We start from the raw sequence: 19,548 nt of genomic DNA, 5'->3' as shown, positions 1-19,548 counted from the left end.
TTAAGCATAATTTGGCATCATTGTACTTTTATTATCCTAACGTAAATAAATGTCAAAATAGTTTTCTTTATTTAATAACAGATGGCGTGTGACCGAACTAAATACGTCAATCGAATCAAACTCGAGTAATTCTCCAATTAGTTTGTTTTTAATTAACAAAAGTTGACTCAGTTTATTATTTGTTTTAATACAAATCTGGAAACAGTCAGTACATTTTCAAATGAAATTTAACTAAATTTGAGCACAATCTGGCATCATTGTACTCTTTTTCTCCTAACCTCAAAGTTATTTAGTTTATTTTTTAGTAGATGGCGTATGATTGAATTAAGTGGGTCAATTGGATAAAACTTAAGTAATTGTTTAGTTAACATGAAATGGTTCAATTTTAATACTAGTCTGAAGGCAGTCAGTACATTTTCTAATAAAATTTAATTTAATTTAAGCATAATTTGGCATCATTGTACTTTTATTCTCCTAACATAAGTAAATGTCAATATAGTTTTCTTTCTTTAATAACAGATGGCGTATGATCGAACTAAATACGTCAATCGGATCAAACTTGAGTAATTCTCCAATTAGTTTTCTTTAATTAACAAAAGTTGACTCAGTTTATTATTTGTTTTAATACAAATTTTGAAACAGTCAGTACATTTTCAAATGAAATTTAAGCACAATTTGGCATCATTGTACTTTTTTTCTCCTATCCCAAGCAAATGTCAAAGTAGTTTTGTTTATTAAATTGTCAATTGTTAAGATTGATACCAAGAGTGATTATTAGTTCCGTTTTATCGAATACAGATGTCGCACAAGATTGAATTTTCTTTAAACTCATTTTTTTGCACTATTCACGTACGTGCTTATTTTGGGAACGTACACTCCAGCTATTAAAGCATTAAAGATGCATGTAATGTAGCAGAGTGCGAAATATTGGCACGGAAAAAAGAAAAAAAAATAGGACGAGAACAATCTCCGATGATAAATCTCATCCGTTCTGATGTGTTCGATCATTTTTTCCGCCACCTCGCTCATCTTTGGTATTTAATAATGCAAGAGTGGATCGAGTGGTGAAGAAGAAGTAGAAGAAAGAGCGCCCTCCGGTGGGATTTCCTACACATTTCTCGCAATTTTTTTTTTATATTATTATACTCTTTCTCTCTCTATATTTATTTTTATCGCTCATCTTTGTCTCCATCGACGTTCGTTTTTTTTTTTGTTGAGGGGTGGAGGGAGGTAGAAAGAGGATGGATGTACAATTTCTTTTGTTGGATCACCGAACATCTATCCATTTTTAGCGTAAGATATGACGAGATGAAAAAAAAGAAATGATGAAAAGAAGTACGATTGGTTGGGCGAAGAATGAGTGGAAAAAAAATGAATGAATGGAGGAGGCAAGTGTAATTTGTCCGTGCCCGCTCTTTTATTGACGGAGATTGAGCTGCTTTTAACGTTAAGCGGATCAATTCAATAGCAAAACGGAGATTTTTTTTTCCGTTTCCAAAACGCGAAAGTTTAAATGCTAATCATTGGTTTGTGTAAAATTGGATTACTTATTTAAAGATAACTTTACCTTAACTCAAGACTAATTTCACGCTATCGAGCATAGTTCATAAAGGAATGTACACACTACATGATAGAATAGATATTTCCCTGGATAAATTTGAAACATGAAAACTGTTAGAAAAATATTAAAATGAAACTAAAATAGTTTTGAAAACTTCAAGAAGTTATTGTATTTTTTGTAGAGGAAAGTACACACTACATGATAGTATAGAAATTGAGTTGGAGAATTTTCAAATTGACTAAACTGTTTAGAAATATATAAGAATCAAACTGAAATCATTTAACAATTTAAAGAATTTATTTTATTTTTATAAAGGAAAGTACACACTACATGATATTATAGAAATTTCCTTGAAAAATTTTCAAACTATTTACATGTTAAAAAAGTATAAGAATAAAATTGAAATCTTTTTGAAAACTTGAAAAAATTATTGTATTTTTGTAAAGGAACGTACACACTACATGATATTATAGAAATTTCCTTAAAAAAAATTCAAACTATTTACATGTTAGAAAAATATAAGAAGAAAATTTAAATCTCTTTAAAATTTGATTTTTGTTTGTATTTTCATAAAGGAAAGTACACACTAGATGATATGAAGATGGAATAGTTTTCAAAGAAGTTAATAAAGGAAAGTACACACTATATAATATTATAGAAATTTCCTTAAAAAAATTTCAAACTATTTACATGTTAGAAAAATATGAAACCGAAATTGAAATCTTTTTGAAAATTTGAAAAATTTATTGTATTTTCATAAAGGAAAGTACACACTAGATGATGTTAAAGAATTATTCATGGGAAAAAAATCGAATAAGCAAAAAAACATGATAACCGTTAGAAAAATATACGAATGAAGATGAAATAGTTTTCAAACTTCAAAGAAGTTAATAAAGGAAAGTACACACTACATGACATTATAGAAATTTTCTTGAAGAATTTTCTAACTATTTACATGTTAGAAAAATATAAGAACAAAACTGAAATCTTTTTGAAAATTTGAAAAATTTATTGTATTTTCATAAAGAAAAGTACACACTAGATGATATTATAGAAATATTCATGGGAGAAGTTAATAAAGGAAAGTACACACTAGGAAAGTAAAAAATTGAACTATTTCACTATTTCTTTATACGAAAGTAATTGAAAACAACTTTAAAACTTAATGAAGTCATTGAAGTTTTATATCTAGTTTAAGACCAAAAAATTAGTTTAATAATTGTAGATTATAAAAATGAAAGAAAAAAGATGTTTATTGTGAATCGTCTGAGCAAACAGAGAAACGAAAGGGAAAATGCAGAATTCGCTTTCATTTTTCCGTAAACAACGCTGCGAGTTGAAAATGAAATTAGCTCGAAAGAAGTGAGGCAAACGTGCGGAATTCGATTAACCGTGGGAGGACAGGCCTTCGTGATCCTTCTGCGAGAGGAGAGCAAAAGTGAAGAAAGGATCTCAGTATTAATAAGAAAGTAGTGTGCGTGGTCGAAGGCGTAATTAAAGGACGCGTTTATGCGACGACCATAAAACGAAGAGAGACAGAAGGACCGGAGAAACGTCTCTGAGAGCAAAAAATATATGTATAAAGGAGATAAAAGGAGGACGGAATGGAATAATAATGATGATAAAAACACAGACCCAAAAAAGAGAGAGAGAGGGAATGATGGAGGGAATGGGAGCAGAGAGAGAGATGGGAAGAGTGGTCTAAATATTAAGGACGATTTATGGCTGGAATTATTTTATCATTTAAAAGGCATCACACGAAGGGCGGAAAAATGCGAACGAAGGGGGCGAGTGGAGAGAATGGGCGGAAAAATATAAGTCCGTACCCTATTCAAAAATTACTTAGCCCTAGTAACGATAAATATAATTTTTTTGTATACAACATCCCTTGGAACACGACTGTATAAAATCGAGATAGAAAACTTCGAATAATTCTGTAATTTTGATTATCTATCTTAGAAAAAATGTCTTCAGATTTGATTGACAGTTTATAAGATTGACAGTTTCATTGTAATTAAATGTCAAACTTGAAACAACAAAATGCAGCCTCCTTAGATTTTATTGAATTACTAAAAAAAACTACAAACTAACTAATTATGTGAATAATAACTAAAACTATAGAGATTATATATGCTTTTTTGTGAAACTATTAATTTAGTTTAAAACTTTAGTTCAATATTTAGTGAAAATGAAATAAAAAAAAGTCTGCTTAGATTTTTCATGAATTCTAAAACCACTAAAGATATAATAATGATTAAATATGCAAATTGAAGCTAAATTTATAGAGTTTCATATAATTGTATCACTTTCTTTGCATTACTCTCAGTTTTCTTGTAATAAATTGCCAAACTTAAATTTGGGTTCAAAATGTAGCCTCCTTAGATTCTATTGAATTACTCGAAAACTACAAACGATATAATGTCAACTAAATGTGTGAATTAAAACTGAAACTATAAGGTTTCATATGATTGTATCAAATTAATTGTAAGACTCACAGTTCTCGTGTTATAAAGTATGCAACTTGAATACTTTAAAAAAAAGTGTCTTCAGATTATATTGAATCATTCATTAATCACAAATGATACATTAATGACAAAATATTCAAATTAAAGTTAAAACTATTAAGTTTAATTTGATTACATTTGCTTGTTTATAAGATTGACAGTTTCATTGTAATTAATTGTCAAATTTGAAACAACAAAATGCAGCCTTCTTAGATTTTATTGAATTAGTAAAAAAAAACTACAAACTAACCAATTATGTGAATAATAACTAATACTATAGGGTTTCATACATTTATATATGCTTTTTTGTGAAACTATTAATTTAGTTCAATATTTAGTGAAAATGAAATAAAAAAAAGTCTGCTTAGATTTTTCATGAATTCTAAAACCACTAAAGATATTATAATGATTAATTATGCAAATTGAAGCTAAATTTATATAGTTTCATATAATTGTATCAATTTGTTCGCATTACTCTCAGTTTTCTTGTAATAAATTGCCAAACTTAAATTTGGGTTCAAAATGTAGCCTCCTTAGATTCTATTGAATTACTCGAAAACTACAAACGATATAACGTTAACTAAATATGTGAATTAAAACTGAAACTATAAGGTTTCATATGATTGTATCTAATTAATTGTAAGACTCACAATTTTTGTATTATAAAGTATGCAACTTGAATACATTAAAAAAAAAAGTGTCTTCAGATTTTATTGAGTCATTAATTAATCACAAATGATACATTAATGACAAAATATTCAAATTAAATCTAAAACTATTAAGTTTAATTTGATTACATTTACTTATTTATAAGATTGACAGTTTCATTGTAATTACTTGTCAAACTTGAAACAACAAAATGTAGCCTCCTTAGATTTTATTGAATTACTCGAAAACTACAAACGATATAATGTCAACTAAATATGTGAATTAAAACTGAAACTATAAGGTTTCATATGATTGTATCTAATTAATTGTAAGACTCACAATTTTTGTATTATAAAGTATGTAACTTGAATACATTAAAACAAAATGTCTTCAAATTGTATTGAATCTCTTAATCACAATCTCTTAATCACAAATGATACATTAATGACAAAATATTCAAATTAAAGCTAAAACTATGAAGTTCAATTTGATTGCATTTGATTGTCAGTTTAATTGTAATTAAGTGTTAAATTTGATTGTTTTAATGATTCTGTTTTGTTCTTTTTGTTGTGTGTTTGTGCAGAGCCGTCTCCGCTGTATGACAACAATCACTACCACGAGGAATGCCTGCGGTGCAACTCGTGCGGGCTGAACCTGACGGGGCCCAACCAGAAGAGGGCGAGACGTTTCAAGAACCAAATCCTGTGCGATCTGCACTTCGCTGACGTCGCCCTGATGGAGTGCTCAGACTTCATGCAGCAGCTGAGGGCCTTCAAGCCGCAATCCTTGGGCTGCGCCGTCGCCCGTCGGAAGTCCTCCACCACCCTCATATTTCCGCTTCCGCCTCAGGCCTGCTCAGGTAACGCAATTTCCATTAACATTTCAAACAATTTTTTTTGTTTCTCTTTTCCTTTCATATTTTCTTTTCAAAATCGATTTACAAAACTATAAATACACTATAAATCAATGAGGAAATTATCTATTTGTTATCTTTACTTGAATTCCAACTGTTTTTGATGAATTTGTGAATGAAAAACAATGAGTTGTGGTTGATTGCAGTAGGATAATAGTTTGCGTTGAAAGTTTTGCGCTTGTGAAAACTATTTATTGTTGTGTATTTGTGTGGGGGGATGATGAGAGTTGATGTTGAGATAATGGGGAAGCGGCGCGGATCGGATTTTATCTACTTGGCAAACTCTGAAAAACCCCCTTTCACACATAATTTGACTTACTCACTTACTAGGGAGAGACCTGTTGCCCCGACGACGCAACGGAAGAATTAAAGTGCAAACTTTGATTCTTCTTATGGTTGCTATGGTGACAAAAACAAAACCACACACATAATAAATAATAAAGAAAAACAAGCAAAAATAAGTTTGAAAGATGGAACGTTTTCGTTCGCACACTTTCTTGGATGAAAAACTTTATACAAATTACGCTTTTACGTTGAGCTGTTCTCTCCCCCACATTCTTTTTTTTTTGTATTATTATTATTATTTGAGCAGCGCCCTCCGACAGGTTTAATTCGAATTTATCACCCTTTCACCGTGCGATGATTCCTCCCCCCTTCTCACGTTTTTTTTTCTCTCTCGGATTTATTATTTTCCGTTATGAGGAAAGGTTTTCTTCTCCTTTCGAAAATTTATTTATTCATGTATTTATGTGTGAGTGTTATGCAAGATTGGGGGCAAGGTTGGCAACAGTGTGGGGGTGGCGAAAGCGAAATTCCGACGTCGCTCAAGAACGTGGGGCGGCTGTGATCCGCCCTCGGCTTGCGGACGGCTTTATTAAAAACAACCCTCCGACGCCGCAACAAACGTCCTTCCCTCCGTGCTAAACCGCTCCGACCGCCACCCACGACCACCCGCAGCCCCCTAAAACCAAGGCGAACTTGATTATTGAGCCCCAACGGATTGTACTTAGTTGGCCGAGGTAAATCCAATCGTCGTGCCCCGCAGGACCGCCTCCAAAGCTCCAATCACCGCAAAGCAATTGTTTTTTTTTTCTTATTTTTACACGCACGCTGCGATTTTCTCAGTCCCCCAATTAACACCGAACAACACACACTGATTTAACAAATATTGACATGTTTCATGTGATTCATATTTCTCAAATAAATTACAAAATTAAATTGATTAATAAAGAATATGCAGTAAATAATTGCAACGCCATCTGTTGGCTTATTATATAAAAAAAAATAACTTTAACCTTTGCGGACATTCGGCATATATATCCGCCCTACTTTTTCCATAGAAAAAACTTAACTTATGCAAAATTATATGTAAAATAAATACGATAAATAGTTGCAACGCCATCTCTTATAAGAAAATAAATCAATTTATGACAATGAATCTGGTTGCCAGAGGTTGGTAACAAAACAAAATCGAGAAAACAATTTTATAGAACAATTCAATAGCATATTTGTTTCCATTATTAGTCAATTACCTAACGTTGATTATTATTCTTTTGCAATTTACTGTAAATAGTTGCAACGCCATCTCTTGTCTTATTATACAAATAAATCGATTCACCTTTAGTAAAACCCGACAACTGATAATTTATAATTAATTATTATATCAGTTTGCGTGAAGTTGGCAACAGTTTAAAACAAATATTTTTCGACAGACAAATTTATGTTACAATTCATTTCCGTTAATATTCTAAGGAAAAGTACATTGATTATTACACGGTTTTATAGCAATTTAGGGTATATGGTTGAAACGCCATCTATTGACTTATTATGAAATAAAATAAATTTACACTTAATAACAGACAATAAAAAAAATGTATGTTGAACAAACGCCGCCCCTGACACGCTTTTAAACATCAACGAAGACAAACTGAACTATGAATGCAAAACGTTTTTAAGGTTAGAAAAATATTTATGTGTAACTTTAGTGGCACATGTGATTCATATTTCTAAAATAAATTACAAAATTAAATTGATTAATAAAGAATATGCAGTAAATAATTGCAACGCCATCTGTTGGCTTATTATATAAAAAAAAAATAACTTTAACCTTTTATGGACATGCGTCATATATATCCGCCCTACCTTTCACATAGAAAAAACTTAATTTATGCAAAATTATATGTAAGGTAAATACGATAAATAGCTGCAACGCCATTTCTTATAAGAAAATAAATCAATTTATGACAATGAATCTGGTTGCGAAAGGTTGGTAACAGTTAAAACGAAACAAAATCGAGAAAACAATTTTATAGAACAATTCAATAGCATATTTGTTTCCATTATTATTTAATTACCTAACGTTGATTATTATTCTTTTGCAATTTACTGTAAATAGTTGCAACGCCATCTCTTGTCTTATTATAAAAATAAATCGATTCACCTTTAGTAAAACCCGACAAATGATAATTTATAATTAATTATTATATCAGTTTGCGTGAAGTTGGCAACAGTTTAAAACAAATATTTTTCGACAGGACAAATTTATGTTACAATTCATTTCCGTTAATATTCTAAGGAAAAGTACATTGATTATTATACGGTTTTATAGCAATTTAGGGTATATAGTTGCAACGCCATCTATTGACTTATTATGAAATAAAATAAATTTTCACTTAATAACAGACAATAAAAAAATGTATGTTGAACAAACGCCGCCCCTGATACGCTTTTAAACATCAACGAAGACAAACTGAACTATGAATGCAAAACGTTTTTAAGGTTAGAAAAATATTTATGTGTAACTTTAGTGGCGCCCGATATTGGATATTCGCTTTTAGTGTACAGCAGTGGTAGTTTTAAAGGCGGGCGCGCCTCCATCCTTCCTTTATTGCAACCGGAGACGCGCAATTTCCCTTTATTACAGTGTTTACAGTGCTCTCATCTACTTGCTGCATACAATGTTGAAACAGGATTTTATATTTCTTGTTGTTGTTGTTGTTTTTGTTGTTGTATCCTAATACTGCAGCATGGATCATGGGAAAACCGATGCGTTGTGTATAGTCAGGTCACTCTAAGTTTGAACACCAAGCTACAATTAGCTCGTTTGGTGTTCTACCTTACAGTGAGCTGAGTGTACACCATATCAACGAGGGACGACGTGGGATATGCAAAACATCATCATCATCGATCATCAAAATTAAATTAAGTTTTAAGCACCATGGAAACTGTAATATACATCGATTAATATATGTAGTCAACTGATGGTGGCTATGGCAACGCAAATATTGGTGGATGACGATGCATCGATTCCACTTGACAAGTGGTAGAGACAAGTTTGAACATCTGAAATTATTAGCCTGTTTCGAATCATTTCAGATGTTTAAATCGGTTTTTACATGTTACAGTTAGCATCGTTCAATGAACACAAACACTATTCCAATTTCATTGCACAACTGTCATATACGTCAACTAAATGTCAAAATATAATAAATGTTAGAATTAGGTTATCTAAAATGTCAAAATATAATGAAATGTGTCAAATGTTAGAATTAGGTTATGTATGTTAAATGTGAAATTACCGTGAAATGAAATTATTTTAATTATGTAAACATGCATGTTCGAAAGCGTTAATGTGCGTTTGCTGATGTTCCATTTAACACATTGACGTTTTTCGTTTTGGGACAGAGATTCTCCACGGTTCGTTGCGCGTATCAAATATGCACACGCATGGATAGTCGATTGCGTTTCGGATCGATCGCAAACCGCAAATTGGACTGTGCCCAAATTAAACGGTGCGGTATTAGTTTTAATCTGACTTTACACAATTTGCCTGTCACATCTGACATTTACCGTTTTTGACGTATTTTTTAATTGCGTTTATAATTCAATATAACAAAAAAAAAAGTAGAAGTAACTGTGTTAATGTAATTATTTGTATAATGTTGCGTCCTCACTGTTTAGTTTTTCTCTTTTATTTGCAAAAATATTTATCGCCCCCGGGTGGACTCGAACCACCAACCTTTCGGTTAACAGCCGAACGCGCTAACCAATTGCGCCACGGAGGCTCTTCAAGCAGGTCAAAAGGTTAAAATGAAATTTTTTGCAATTTTAGGTTAAGTGACAGGAACTGTCATTAGATTGAGGAGAATTTTTGACATGCAAAAAAAAGTATCTGTGTCAATGTTATTATTTGTATAATGTTGCGTCCTCACTGTTTACTTTTTCTCTTTTATTTGGAAAAATATTTACCGCCCCCGGGTGGACTCGAACCACCAACCTTTCGGTTAACAGCCGAACGCGCTAACCAATTGCGCCACGGAGGCTCTTTAAGCAGGTCAAAAGGTTAAAATGAAATTTTTGCAATTTTAGGTTAACCCTTGTGAACGCGCGCGCATTCTTATTACATGAAGACGCGCGCAGGGTATATTTTACCCACCATCTATTACATCAGTGTAAATGCTATCTTATGTAATTATAATGTATAATTTCTTTGAAAAGATTATTTTAGAAGTCATTTAGTACACAATTAGGAATATTCATTTAGTTTATTCCATTTGGAAGGTACTGAGGGGCGGCAGCACGTAACTTTAAAAACAAGTCGGTTAAAACAATTAACTTTAAGTATGAATAAGTTTTACCCACTGCGCGCGTCTACACGGGTTAAGTGACAGGAACTGTCATTATATTGAGGAGAAATTTTGACATGCAAAAAAAAGAAGTATCTGCGTCAATGTTATTATTTGTATAATGTTGCGTCCTCACTGTTTACTTTTCTTCTTTTATTTGCAAAAATATTTACCGCCCCCGGGTGGACTCGAACCACCAACCTTTCGGTTAACAGCCGAACGCGCTAACCAATTGCGCCACGGAGGCTCTTCACGCAGGTCAAAAGGTTAAAATGAAATTTTTTGCAATTTTAGGTTAAGTGACAGGAACTGTCATTAGATTGAGGAAAATGTTATTATTTGTATAATGTTTCGTGTTTACGACTTGAGATGTAAGTATCTGTCAGGTGTACCAACTAATGTAAACATCAAGTTTCATGTTCATCAATATTTCTTACTACACCTGATATATACTAATGTCTCATAATGCACCTTAATATTTGAAAAGTATTGAATAAAGTTTTGAAACAATTTGTAATAGATTTAAGTATTTAGAAGACGTTTAATGTTGGATTTCGATGGAATTGAAAGAGTTTTATATTTGTATGTATGTTGGATGCTATCTGTTTTCCCGTTTGCTTGTGTTATGTCGAAAGTTGCTGTTATCCGCGTATAATTTCGTAACTAATCCTCAACTATATTAGTTTGCTCAAGAAAACCGAATTTCTCGCATAGGGCGGCGGCGCGGGCAACAATTTCCCAAGTTTTAATCCGTTGATTATCTTTTGCATTACCGTTATTGCTCGAGAGAGAGAGAGAGAGAGAGGTAGAGTGAGAGCAGGTGCGGCCAAGTTTTCCCCAGCGGATATAAAAAGTTTCCGGTTAGTTCGAGCGATGGAAGGAGAGATGGCTCTGATCCGTTTCCGCTTTGTTCATATGCACGCCGTTGCACGCACGCGTTTCCCACCGGGATGGAGCTGTAATTAAAGTTTGATCAGGTTTTATTTGTGTTTGATGCAGAAACACACCGTCTCTCCTACACCGTCACACAGTTCTACTGAAGTAGGGTATTGCGCGAAGTTATTAAGCGTGCGGCGTGCACTTGAAATATCAAACAAAGCCGATGCCGTTGGGAATTCGACACGACTCGACGACGACGCTTCCCGCATTTCAAGTGTTAATGGAGTTAAAAAGTAAACTTTTGCCCGTTTCCACGGTACCGCAGTCATGTGGATCTATAAGCGACTCCAATATTTTATATACTGTACTCCATTACTTTTTATTGGCAAAATGTTTGCCGCCCCCGGGTGGACTCGAACCACCAACCTTTCGGTTAACAGCCGAACGCGCTAACCAATTGCGCCACGGAGGCTCTTCAAGCAGGTCAAAAGGTTAAAATGAAAATTTCGCAATTCTAGGTTAAGTGACAGGAGTTGTCATTATTTTGTGTGAATTTTTTTCTTGCAGTCACGAGCCTCCGTGGCGCAATTGGTTAGCGCGTTCGGCTGTTAACCGAAAGGTTGGTGGTTCGAGTCCACCCGGGGGCGCAAATTTTATAGTAAAAACTGCCACTTATCAAGTTCACTTATCTTTGATAATTATGAAAAGGTTAAATTAGTTCAAATGAATCTGTTCCCTTTCCAACATATCACCCCAAACAGCTAAGCATAAGCGCTCGCTCACTTTATCAACCAGAAACTTACACGCAAATGCTTGGTAACTGCAAAACCTTTTGTCATATTGTTTTGCAATATTTCAAATTTTACATTCACCATTTAACCAATGATATAAGCCTCCGTTGCGCAATTGGTTAGCGCGTTCGGCTGTTAACCTATAATTATAGTACATATCTTCAATAGTTTCCACAAAAAAAATAGGTTAAATTAGTTCATATAAATTGAGCTCTTTCCAGTTAGTGCCTTGTAAAGCATACAAAAGTAATGCAATTTTTCTAATGTTTTTGACATTGTCTTGTAAAATTGTTCAATTCTAAAGATATTTTTTTGAATTAACCATTTAACCAGAGATATATGCCTCCGTGGCGCAATTGGTTAGCGCGTTCGGCTGTTAACCGAAAGGTTGGTGGTTCGAGTCCACCCGGGGGCGCAAATTTTGTACCAACAACTTCCAACTACAATACTTATCTTCGATAACTTCCACATATATATAAAGGTTAAATTAGTTCAAGTAAATTACGTTCACTTCAACCAATGTTATGAAAAGTATATTTGTCCTGCGTGTTTTCTAATAATTGTTGTTTTATTCTCTATTATTTTTTTTCAGTTTTAAAGATGTTTAAAAATTTCAAATTAACCATTTAGCCAGAGATATATGCCTCCGTGGCGCAATTGGTTAGCGCGTTCGGCTGTTAACCGAAAGGTTGGTGGTTCGAGTCCACCCGGGGGCGAAAGTTTTAAAACGCAAATAGGTTAAATTAGTTCAAATAAATTTCATTCTATATTGAGTGTAAACGTCTAAATATGGACAATTTCATAAATAATAAACAATTTTTAAAGCAATATAATTTAAAAGTTGACTGAAAATGTCTACAAAATTTGTATTTATGATTTAACTAATAGTAAATAGATTTTTCAATTGAAAAACTGGATCACTTAGATGACTTATTCATAGTACATCTAAAGCAACAGTATTCTAGAAGTTCTAATGTCAGGTATCCTAGCCATCCTAGCATTTGAACTAAAATAAATAGTTCAAATGCAAAAGTATTCCGATACCGGGAATCGAACCCGAGCCTCCTGGGTGAGAGCCAGGTATCCTAGCCACTAGACCATATCGGATTGTTATTTGAACTACTCTGCATGTCTGGATCTCTCGTATGACCAATTTATAGTAGTTCAATTGTAAAAGGATTCCGATACCGGGAATCGAACCCGAGCCTCCTGGGTGAAAGCCAGGTATCCTAGCCACTAGACCATATCGGAGTGTTACAAAAAATACTATAGATCTCTGGACATAATAGGTGTCTTATATTTAAAATTAGAACACTGGCTAACTAAAGTTTATTAAAAAATGTTCAAAATTTTCATAATGAAATATATATTAAAAAATAGTGACAATATATTTAATAGTAAGAAAACTCTTCATTTGATCTAATTTACTTATTTTTTTAATAGAAATGATTGAAGATGAATTGTGCAGTTGTAAGTTTTTGGTACAAAAATTTCGCCCCCGGGTGGACTCGAACCACCAACCTTTCGGTTAACAGCCGAACGCGCTAACCAATTGCGCCACGGAGGCATATATCTCTGGCTAAATGGTTAATTCAAAAAAATATCTTTAGAATTAAACAATTTTAAAAGACAATGTCAATAATTAAAAAAAAAACATGACTTATGTTTGGTTTACGCTTCACTAACTGGAAATAAATTTATTTATTTGAACTAATTTAACCCATATTTCATGTGGTTGAAGATTAGAATTCTAGTTGAAAGTTGTTGGTACAAAATTGTTGCGCCACAGAGGCATATATCATTTGCTAAAAGGTAATTTTTTAAATATTTTTTAGAACTAAACTATACAAAAATGGAACATTTTATTCTTTTAGAAAAACGCCTTCGATGTTTGTAGACATTCACTGATCAGAGTGAGATTGATTTGAACTAATTTATATTATGACTTATATGTAAGTTTTAGGAAAATGATCTGCATATAAAACTTTCGCCCCCGGGTGGACTCGAACCACCAACCTTTCGGTTAACAGCCGAACGCGCTAACCAATTGCGCCACGGAGGCTTATATCTCTGGCTAAATGGTACAAACGAAATATTTAAATATCTTCAGAATAAAAAGCTGTAAACTTTAAATAATTATGTATCCAAATCAAGGTAGCACAATATTTAGTCATATAAATTAGAATACCAATTTCTAAAACTGTTCTACAAAATACAGTAGTATTACTATAATTTGTTAATTATAATTGAATTGAATTTACCTTTCAACATAAATGTATTAATACTTCGAGATTACCTAATAAACTAATAAGTATAACATTGTATAAGCCTCCGTGGCGCAATTGGTTAGCGCGTTCGGCTGTTAACCGAAAGGTTGGTGGTTCGAGTCCACCCGGGGGCGAAAGTTTTATAGTAAAAACTATCACTTATCAAAAGTTCGCTTATCTTTGATAATTTAGAAAAGGTTAAATTAGTTCAAATGAATTTCATCCCCCTAACCAATGTACCACCCCCAAACAGCGAAGCACAAACGCGCTCATCAACCATAAACTTACACACAAATGCTTGGTAACTGCAGAACCGTGTTTGTCTTATTGTTTTGCAATATTTCAAATTTTACATTCACAATTTAACCAAAGATATAAGCCTCCGTGGCGCAATTGGTTAGCGCGTTCGGCTGTTAACCGAAAGGTTGGTGGTTCGAGTCCACCCGGGGGCGTTAATTTTACAAAAAAAAAACAGAACATTTGACCTACTTTTTCAATAATTTAAATATACTAATCACTTCGATTATTTCAAAAGATTCCAATTTTTATCACCTTCATCAGAAAATTAGTTCTTTCTGAAATGTTTTTATACCAAAAACTTCTCTATAAGTTTAACAGAATCAAGCAGACATTTTATAACAAAATATTTTGGACGGATTACAAACTTTCCAGACATTAAGCGGATGCGACAATCAGTACACTCCAAAAAGTCTATAGAAACCCGGAGATGATACCCAAACTTCGATTAATATTTATATAATAGGTATTGGTAATTTATTTAAACAATACTTAATGTTGTATAAAAAGTAGAAGTGGGCTCGTCCGGGATTTGAACCCGGGACCTCTCGCACCCTAAGCGAAAATCATACCCCTAGACCAACGAGCCAGTTGAAGATATCTCAATTTGGTACAATTTCTGTATGAATAAACAAATATATCTTTAAAGTAAAATTTACGTAAAACATTTTGATATTTTTAACACAAGTATGAATCCGAATACTCTCGTACTCAAATCGAAAATGAATCAGTTGAAAATAGATATTCGAAGATACCTTTAAGTTTTCTCATTTTGTACCAAATGTTGGTACGTGTTAAAAAGTTATTGGAGGATGATTAGTGTAGAGATATAGAATTAAATTAGATATTAATCGAATGAAATTTCAAATAACCAATCAATTAGTTTGCACTTGAAAATATTGTTCATATTAATACATCCTTCGAGTCAGATTTACCATTAATTTATATGAACTATTTTAACCATTTTTTTTTTTGGAAACTATTAAAGACATGTATTGTAATTAGAAGTTCGTGGTACAAAACTTTCGCCCCCGGGTGGACTCAAACCACCAACCTTTCGGTTAACAGCCGAACGCGCTAAGCAATTGCGCCACGGAGGCTTATATCTCTGGCTAAATGGTTAATTCAAAAAAAATATCTTTAGAATTGAACAATTTTACAAGACAATGTCAACAATTTTAGAGAAATTGCATGACTTTTGTATGCTTTACATGGCACTAATTGGAAAGAGCTCAATTTATATGAACTAACTTAACCTATTTTGTTTTGTGGAAACTATTGAATATAAGTATTGTAGTTATAAGTTGTTGGTATAAAACTTTCGCCCCCGGGTGGACTCGAACCACCAACCTTTCGGTTAACAGCCGAACGCGCTAACCAATTGCGCCACGGAGGCATATATCTCTGGCTAAATGGTTAATTTAAAAAATATATCTTTAGAATTGAACAATTTTACAAGACAATGTCAAAAAATTTAAGGAAAATTGCATTACTTTTGTATGCTTTACATGTCACTAACTGGAAAGAACTCAATTTTTATGAACTAATTTAACCTATTTTTTTTGTGGAAACTATTGAAGATATGTATTGTTGGTATATAAGTTGTTGGTATAAAACTTTCGCCCCCGGGTGGACTCGAACCACCAACCTTTCGGTTAACAGCCGAACGCGCTAACCAATTGCGCCACGGAGGCATATATTTCTGGCTAAATGGTAAATTCAAAAAATATCTTTAGAATTGAACAATTTTACAAGACAATGTCCAAAAATTTAAGAAAAATTGCATTACTTTTGTATGCTTTAGATGGCACTAACTGGAAAGAGCTCAATTTATATGAACTAATTTAACCTATTTTTTGTGGAAACTATTGAAGATATGTATTATAATTATAAGTTGTTGGTATAAAACTTTCGCCCCCGGGTGGACTCGAACCACCAACCTTTCGGTTAACAGCCGAACGCGCTAACCAATTGCGCCACGGAGGCTTATATCTCTGGCTAAATGGTTAATTCAAAAAAATATCTTTAGAATTGAACAATTTTACAAGACAATATCAACAATTTTAGAAAAAATGCATGACTTTTGTATGCTTTACATGTCATTAACTGGAAAGAACTCAATTTATATGAACTAATTTAACCTATTTTTTTGTGGAAACTATTGAAGATATGTATTGTAATTATAATTTTGTGGTACAAAACTTTCGCCCCCGGGTGGACTCGAACCACCAACCTTTCGGTTAACAGCCGAACGCGCTAACCAATTGCGCCACGGAGGCATATATTTCTGGCTAAATGGTTTATTCAAAAAAATATCTTTAGAATTGAACAATTTTACAAGACAATATCAACAATTTTAGAAAAAATGCATGACTTTTGTATGCTTTACATGGCACTAACTGGAAAGAGCTCAATTTATATGAACTAATTTAACCTATTTTTTGTGGAAACTATTGAAGATATGTATTATAATTACAAGTTCGTGGTATAAAACATTTGCTCCCGGGTGGTGGTATATAACTCTCACAACCGAAAAGAAAATTGTACAATTAGAACTTTAAGATAATTTTCTGTTTGAGTCTTTCTACTTTTTATAATTCTTATCTTTCATATGAAAATATATCAAAGTACCTTTAAGTTTTTTTTTATCTTTGTTTATACCACATTTTGGTATAAAAGATACATAGTGGGCTCGTCCGGGATTTGAACCCGGGACCTCTCGCACCCTAAGCGAAAATCATACCCCTAGACCAACGAGCCAGTTGAAGATATCTCAATGTACCTGTTATTTTTTATCTTTTGTACCATACCATATTATAAAAGATATGTTTTGGGCTCGTCCGGGATTTGAACCCGGGACCTCTCGCACCCGAAGCGAAAATCATACCCCTAGACCAACGAGCCAGATGAAGATATCTTCAGAGACAACAATTTCTAATAATATAAATTGGATATATCTTCAGATTACACGGTTGCAAGAAGTACACAATATCTCGCTTCAGTACTGAGTTTGAAATCTATCTCTGCCGAAATCGTCCAATGTAGATATACTTCAACTTTTAACCTTTTGTATTATCCTTGGTACAAAAGATACATTCCTGGGCTCGTCCGGGATTTGAACCCGGGACCTCTCGCACCCGAAGCGAAAATCATACCCCTAGACCAACGAGCCTGTTATAAATATCTTCAATTGGTACATTTTCATATTTTTAACTTAAATTAGCTTTTAACAATAATATAAATTAGGGAACATTATAAATTAAGAATTTGTAATTCTTTTACACACAAATCAATTTATATTTATCATATGAAAAAAAAGATAGAAGTGGGCTCGTCCGGGATTTGAACCCGGGACCTCTCGCACCCTAAGCGAAAATCATACCCCTAGACCAACGAACCAGTTGAAGATATCTTCCAAATTTACACTTTCCAACAAAAATTGTACCAATCTCTAATAGTAGTTAGATATTAAACGAGTCTAAATTGGTGAAGATTATGTCGAGTATTGCAATATGAAATTGCGAAGTCATAATTAAACTATTAAATTTATAATTATCAAGTTAAACGCGGAAAGGAAAACTTCGGCTGTTGCATCGCGGATAATGGAAAACCACTTGTGGCTCGTCCATTATACTGCGCGAAACGTTCAAAAGTTTTTTTTTTTTTGATCCACAATAAAGGCAATAATAAAAAAACCGGAACGATTTTAGAAGAATTGTGCTAATTTATGCTGTTTTCATTTCTTGTTGTTGTCGCTGCACATCCGCCACCAGACGAGTTTTGCGAAGAGTTTCCGCACAACTTCACCATCACGCCGGGATATTGGATCGAGTGTTCCAGACAGAAGATCGCCACGGACACCATCTGGGATGAGAGCGAGTCGGATCACGATCTGCCCGAAGGCGACGAGGAGGACGACGATCATCACCACCACATCCACGTGGATCAGCACGAAAACGGTCACAAGCTGTCCACAAGAGATCTAGGTAAAATTTCAGTTGACAACGTAAAAATACCATTAAAGATGGACGTATTGATTGTTGCTTAGTAACGTGTTTGTTGAATTATCCGTCAATGACGGAAATGTCACTTGTCAATAGTTGAAGGTTAAATCAGATTTGACATTTACATACGTCAATCTATTTATATTTATTGCCGAACAAAGCATTGCATGTGACGAATATATATTGATTAAAGATGAATGTTGTAATTTGTTGAAGAGCAAATTTCAGGTTTTTCGTTACGCGGAAATCAGACACCTTCCGTTATTAGTCGTAATTGGATTAATTGGAAGCTCTTTCGTTACCGAAGCTCGGCTTTAATTAGGAGCGTTGCAATGCAATCCGATTTAGAGCGTTTTGTTTTCATTATTTTCTGTTTAATTATTTGATTTTTGTTTTGTGGTTAATAGGATGCAACGATCTGTACGAAGACGATGAGGACGATGATACTTCGTCACCGAGGAAGAAGACCACCATCGAGGAGCAATGGGAGAAGAATCAAGGATTCGAATTGACGAGCGTCGAACAGGAGACGTACGAGAAGTACTTTTACGGCACCGAGCATTGGAACTACTTCACGAACGACGAGGATCTGGGTCCGGTCATCCTCTCCATCAAGCAGGAAACGCTCAACTCGAGGGATCAGTTCCGGTGAGCGAAATAACCCCAATATCCTTCCTTCCTTCCTTCCGATTCGTTTACAGTCGACAGTGTCCGAAAGAGTGTGTGTGATGTAACGATGATATTGATTTCCGGTATTGGAAATTAGGACCGGCCATCAATCACTTCCGGTCGCCGAGACCAATCCCGATCGGCCCATTACCGCCAACGCCACTCCAACGCCAGAGTGTGTCCCTACGGACGACGACGTTGCGCAATCAATTTTCACAACTGAAATATAGTTTTACGGTTTTACGGTTTAATACGGTTTTAGCCGTTTGGCTGTAATTCGTGTTCAAAATTGAAAAAATGCTCGAAAAAGCAGTGTTTTCACATTTCGTTGATTTTCTCGAAAACTTAATACATAGAATGAATCCAAAAGATGCATATGAATAGCTGAAT

General features: G+C 33.8%; 1 protein-coding gene and 23 non-coding genes across 24 annotated transcripts in view; 6 read left to right on the top strand and 18 right to left on the bottom strand.

Moving 5' to 3' along the window:
* LOC108561731 overlaps nt 1-19,137 on the top strand; it is a gene marked incomplete at its 3' end in the record, with an annotated part of 28,064 nt that extends 8,927 nt beyond the window's left edge. Inside the window, exons 2-4 of the mRNA XM_017919805.1 lie at nt 5,297-5,572; nt 18,259-18,471; nt 18,897-19,137. Of these exons, the coding sequence (XP_017775294.1) occupies nt 5,297-5,572; nt 18,259-18,471; nt 18,897-19,137 (730 nt within the window). The remainder of the gene's footprint in view (nt 1-5,296; nt 5,573-18,258; nt 18,472-18,896) is intronic.
* On the bottom strand, nt 9,617-9,690 carry Trnan-guu. Its single transcript has one exon. It is a non-coding gene; the product is annotated as a tRNA-Asn (tRNA).
* Trnan-guu lies at nt 9,875-9,948 on the bottom strand. The gene has a single exon. It is a non-coding gene; the product is annotated as a tRNA-Asn (tRNA).
* Nucleotides 10,425-10,498, bottom strand: Trnan-guu. The gene has a single exon. It is a non-coding gene; the product is annotated as a tRNA-Asn (tRNA).
* Nucleotides 11,529-11,602, bottom strand: Trnan-guu. Its single transcript has one exon. It is a non-coding gene; the product is annotated as a tRNA-Asn (tRNA).
* Trnan-guu lies at nt 11,704-11,777 on the top strand. The gene has a single exon. It is a non-coding gene; the product is annotated as a tRNA-Asn (tRNA).
* Nucleotides 12,263-12,336, top strand: Trnan-guu. Its single transcript has one exon. It is a non-coding gene; the product is annotated as a tRNA-Asn (tRNA).
* Trnan-guu lies at nt 12,564-12,637 on the top strand. Its single transcript has one exon. It is a non-coding gene; the product is annotated as a tRNA-Asn (tRNA).
* On the bottom strand, nt 12,957-13,028 carry Trnae-cuc. The gene has a single exon. It is a non-coding gene; the product is annotated as a tRNA-Glu (tRNA).
* On the bottom strand, nt 13,101-13,172 carry Trnae-uuc. Its single transcript has one exon. It is a non-coding gene; the product is annotated as a tRNA-Glu (tRNA).
* Trnan-guu lies at nt 13,415-13,488 on the bottom strand. The gene has a single exon. It is a non-coding gene; the product is annotated as a tRNA-Asn (tRNA).
* Nucleotides 13,910-13,983, bottom strand: Trnan-guu. The gene has a single exon. It is a non-coding gene; the product is annotated as a tRNA-Asn (tRNA).
* On the top strand, nt 14,249-14,322 carry Trnan-guu. Its single transcript has one exon. It is a non-coding gene; the product is annotated as a tRNA-Asn (tRNA).
* Trnan-guu lies at nt 14,567-14,640 on the top strand. Its single transcript has one exon. It is a non-coding gene; the product is annotated as a tRNA-Asn (tRNA).
* On the bottom strand, nt 15,003-15,074 carry Trnap-agg. Its single transcript has one exon. It is a non-coding gene; the product is annotated as a tRNA-Pro (tRNA).
* Nucleotides 15,512-15,585, bottom strand: Trnan-guu. Its single transcript has one exon. It is a non-coding gene; the product is annotated as a tRNA-Asn (tRNA).
* On the bottom strand, nt 15,808-15,881 carry Trnan-guu. Its single transcript has one exon. It is a non-coding gene; the product is annotated as a tRNA-Asn (tRNA).
* Nucleotides 16,106-16,179, bottom strand: Trnan-guu. Its single transcript has one exon. It is a non-coding gene; the product is annotated as a tRNA-Asn (tRNA).
* Nucleotides 16,398-16,471, bottom strand: Trnan-guu. Its single transcript has one exon. It is a non-coding gene; the product is annotated as a tRNA-Asn (tRNA).
* Trnan-guu lies at nt 16,691-16,764 on the bottom strand. The gene has a single exon. It is a non-coding gene; the product is annotated as a tRNA-Asn (tRNA).
* On the bottom strand, nt 17,174-17,245 carry Trnap-agg. Its single transcript has one exon. It is a non-coding gene; the product is annotated as a tRNA-Pro (tRNA).
* On the bottom strand, nt 17,318-17,389 carry Trnap-cgg. The gene has a single exon. It is a non-coding gene; the product is annotated as a tRNA-Pro (tRNA).
* Trnap-cgg lies at nt 17,586-17,657 on the bottom strand. The gene has a single exon. It is a non-coding gene; the product is annotated as a tRNA-Pro (tRNA).
* Trnap-agg lies at nt 17,813-17,884 on the bottom strand. The gene has a single exon. It is a non-coding gene; the product is annotated as a tRNA-Pro (tRNA).
* Nucleotides 19,138-19,548: the final 411 nt, after the last annotated feature.

Source organism: Nicrophorus vespilloides, unplaced genomic scaffold (assembly GCF_001412225.1).
Source record: "Nicrophorus vespilloides isolate i.1.1-1 unplaced genomic scaffold, Nicve_v1.0, whole genome shotgun sequence".
Taxonomy (NCBI): domain Eukaryota; kingdom Metazoa; phylum Arthropoda; class Insecta; order Coleoptera; family Silphidae; genus Nicrophorus; species Nicrophorus vespilloides.
The sequence above is the reverse complement of the archived record's forward strand: the minus strand, read 5'-3'. Positions and strand labels throughout refer to the sequence as shown.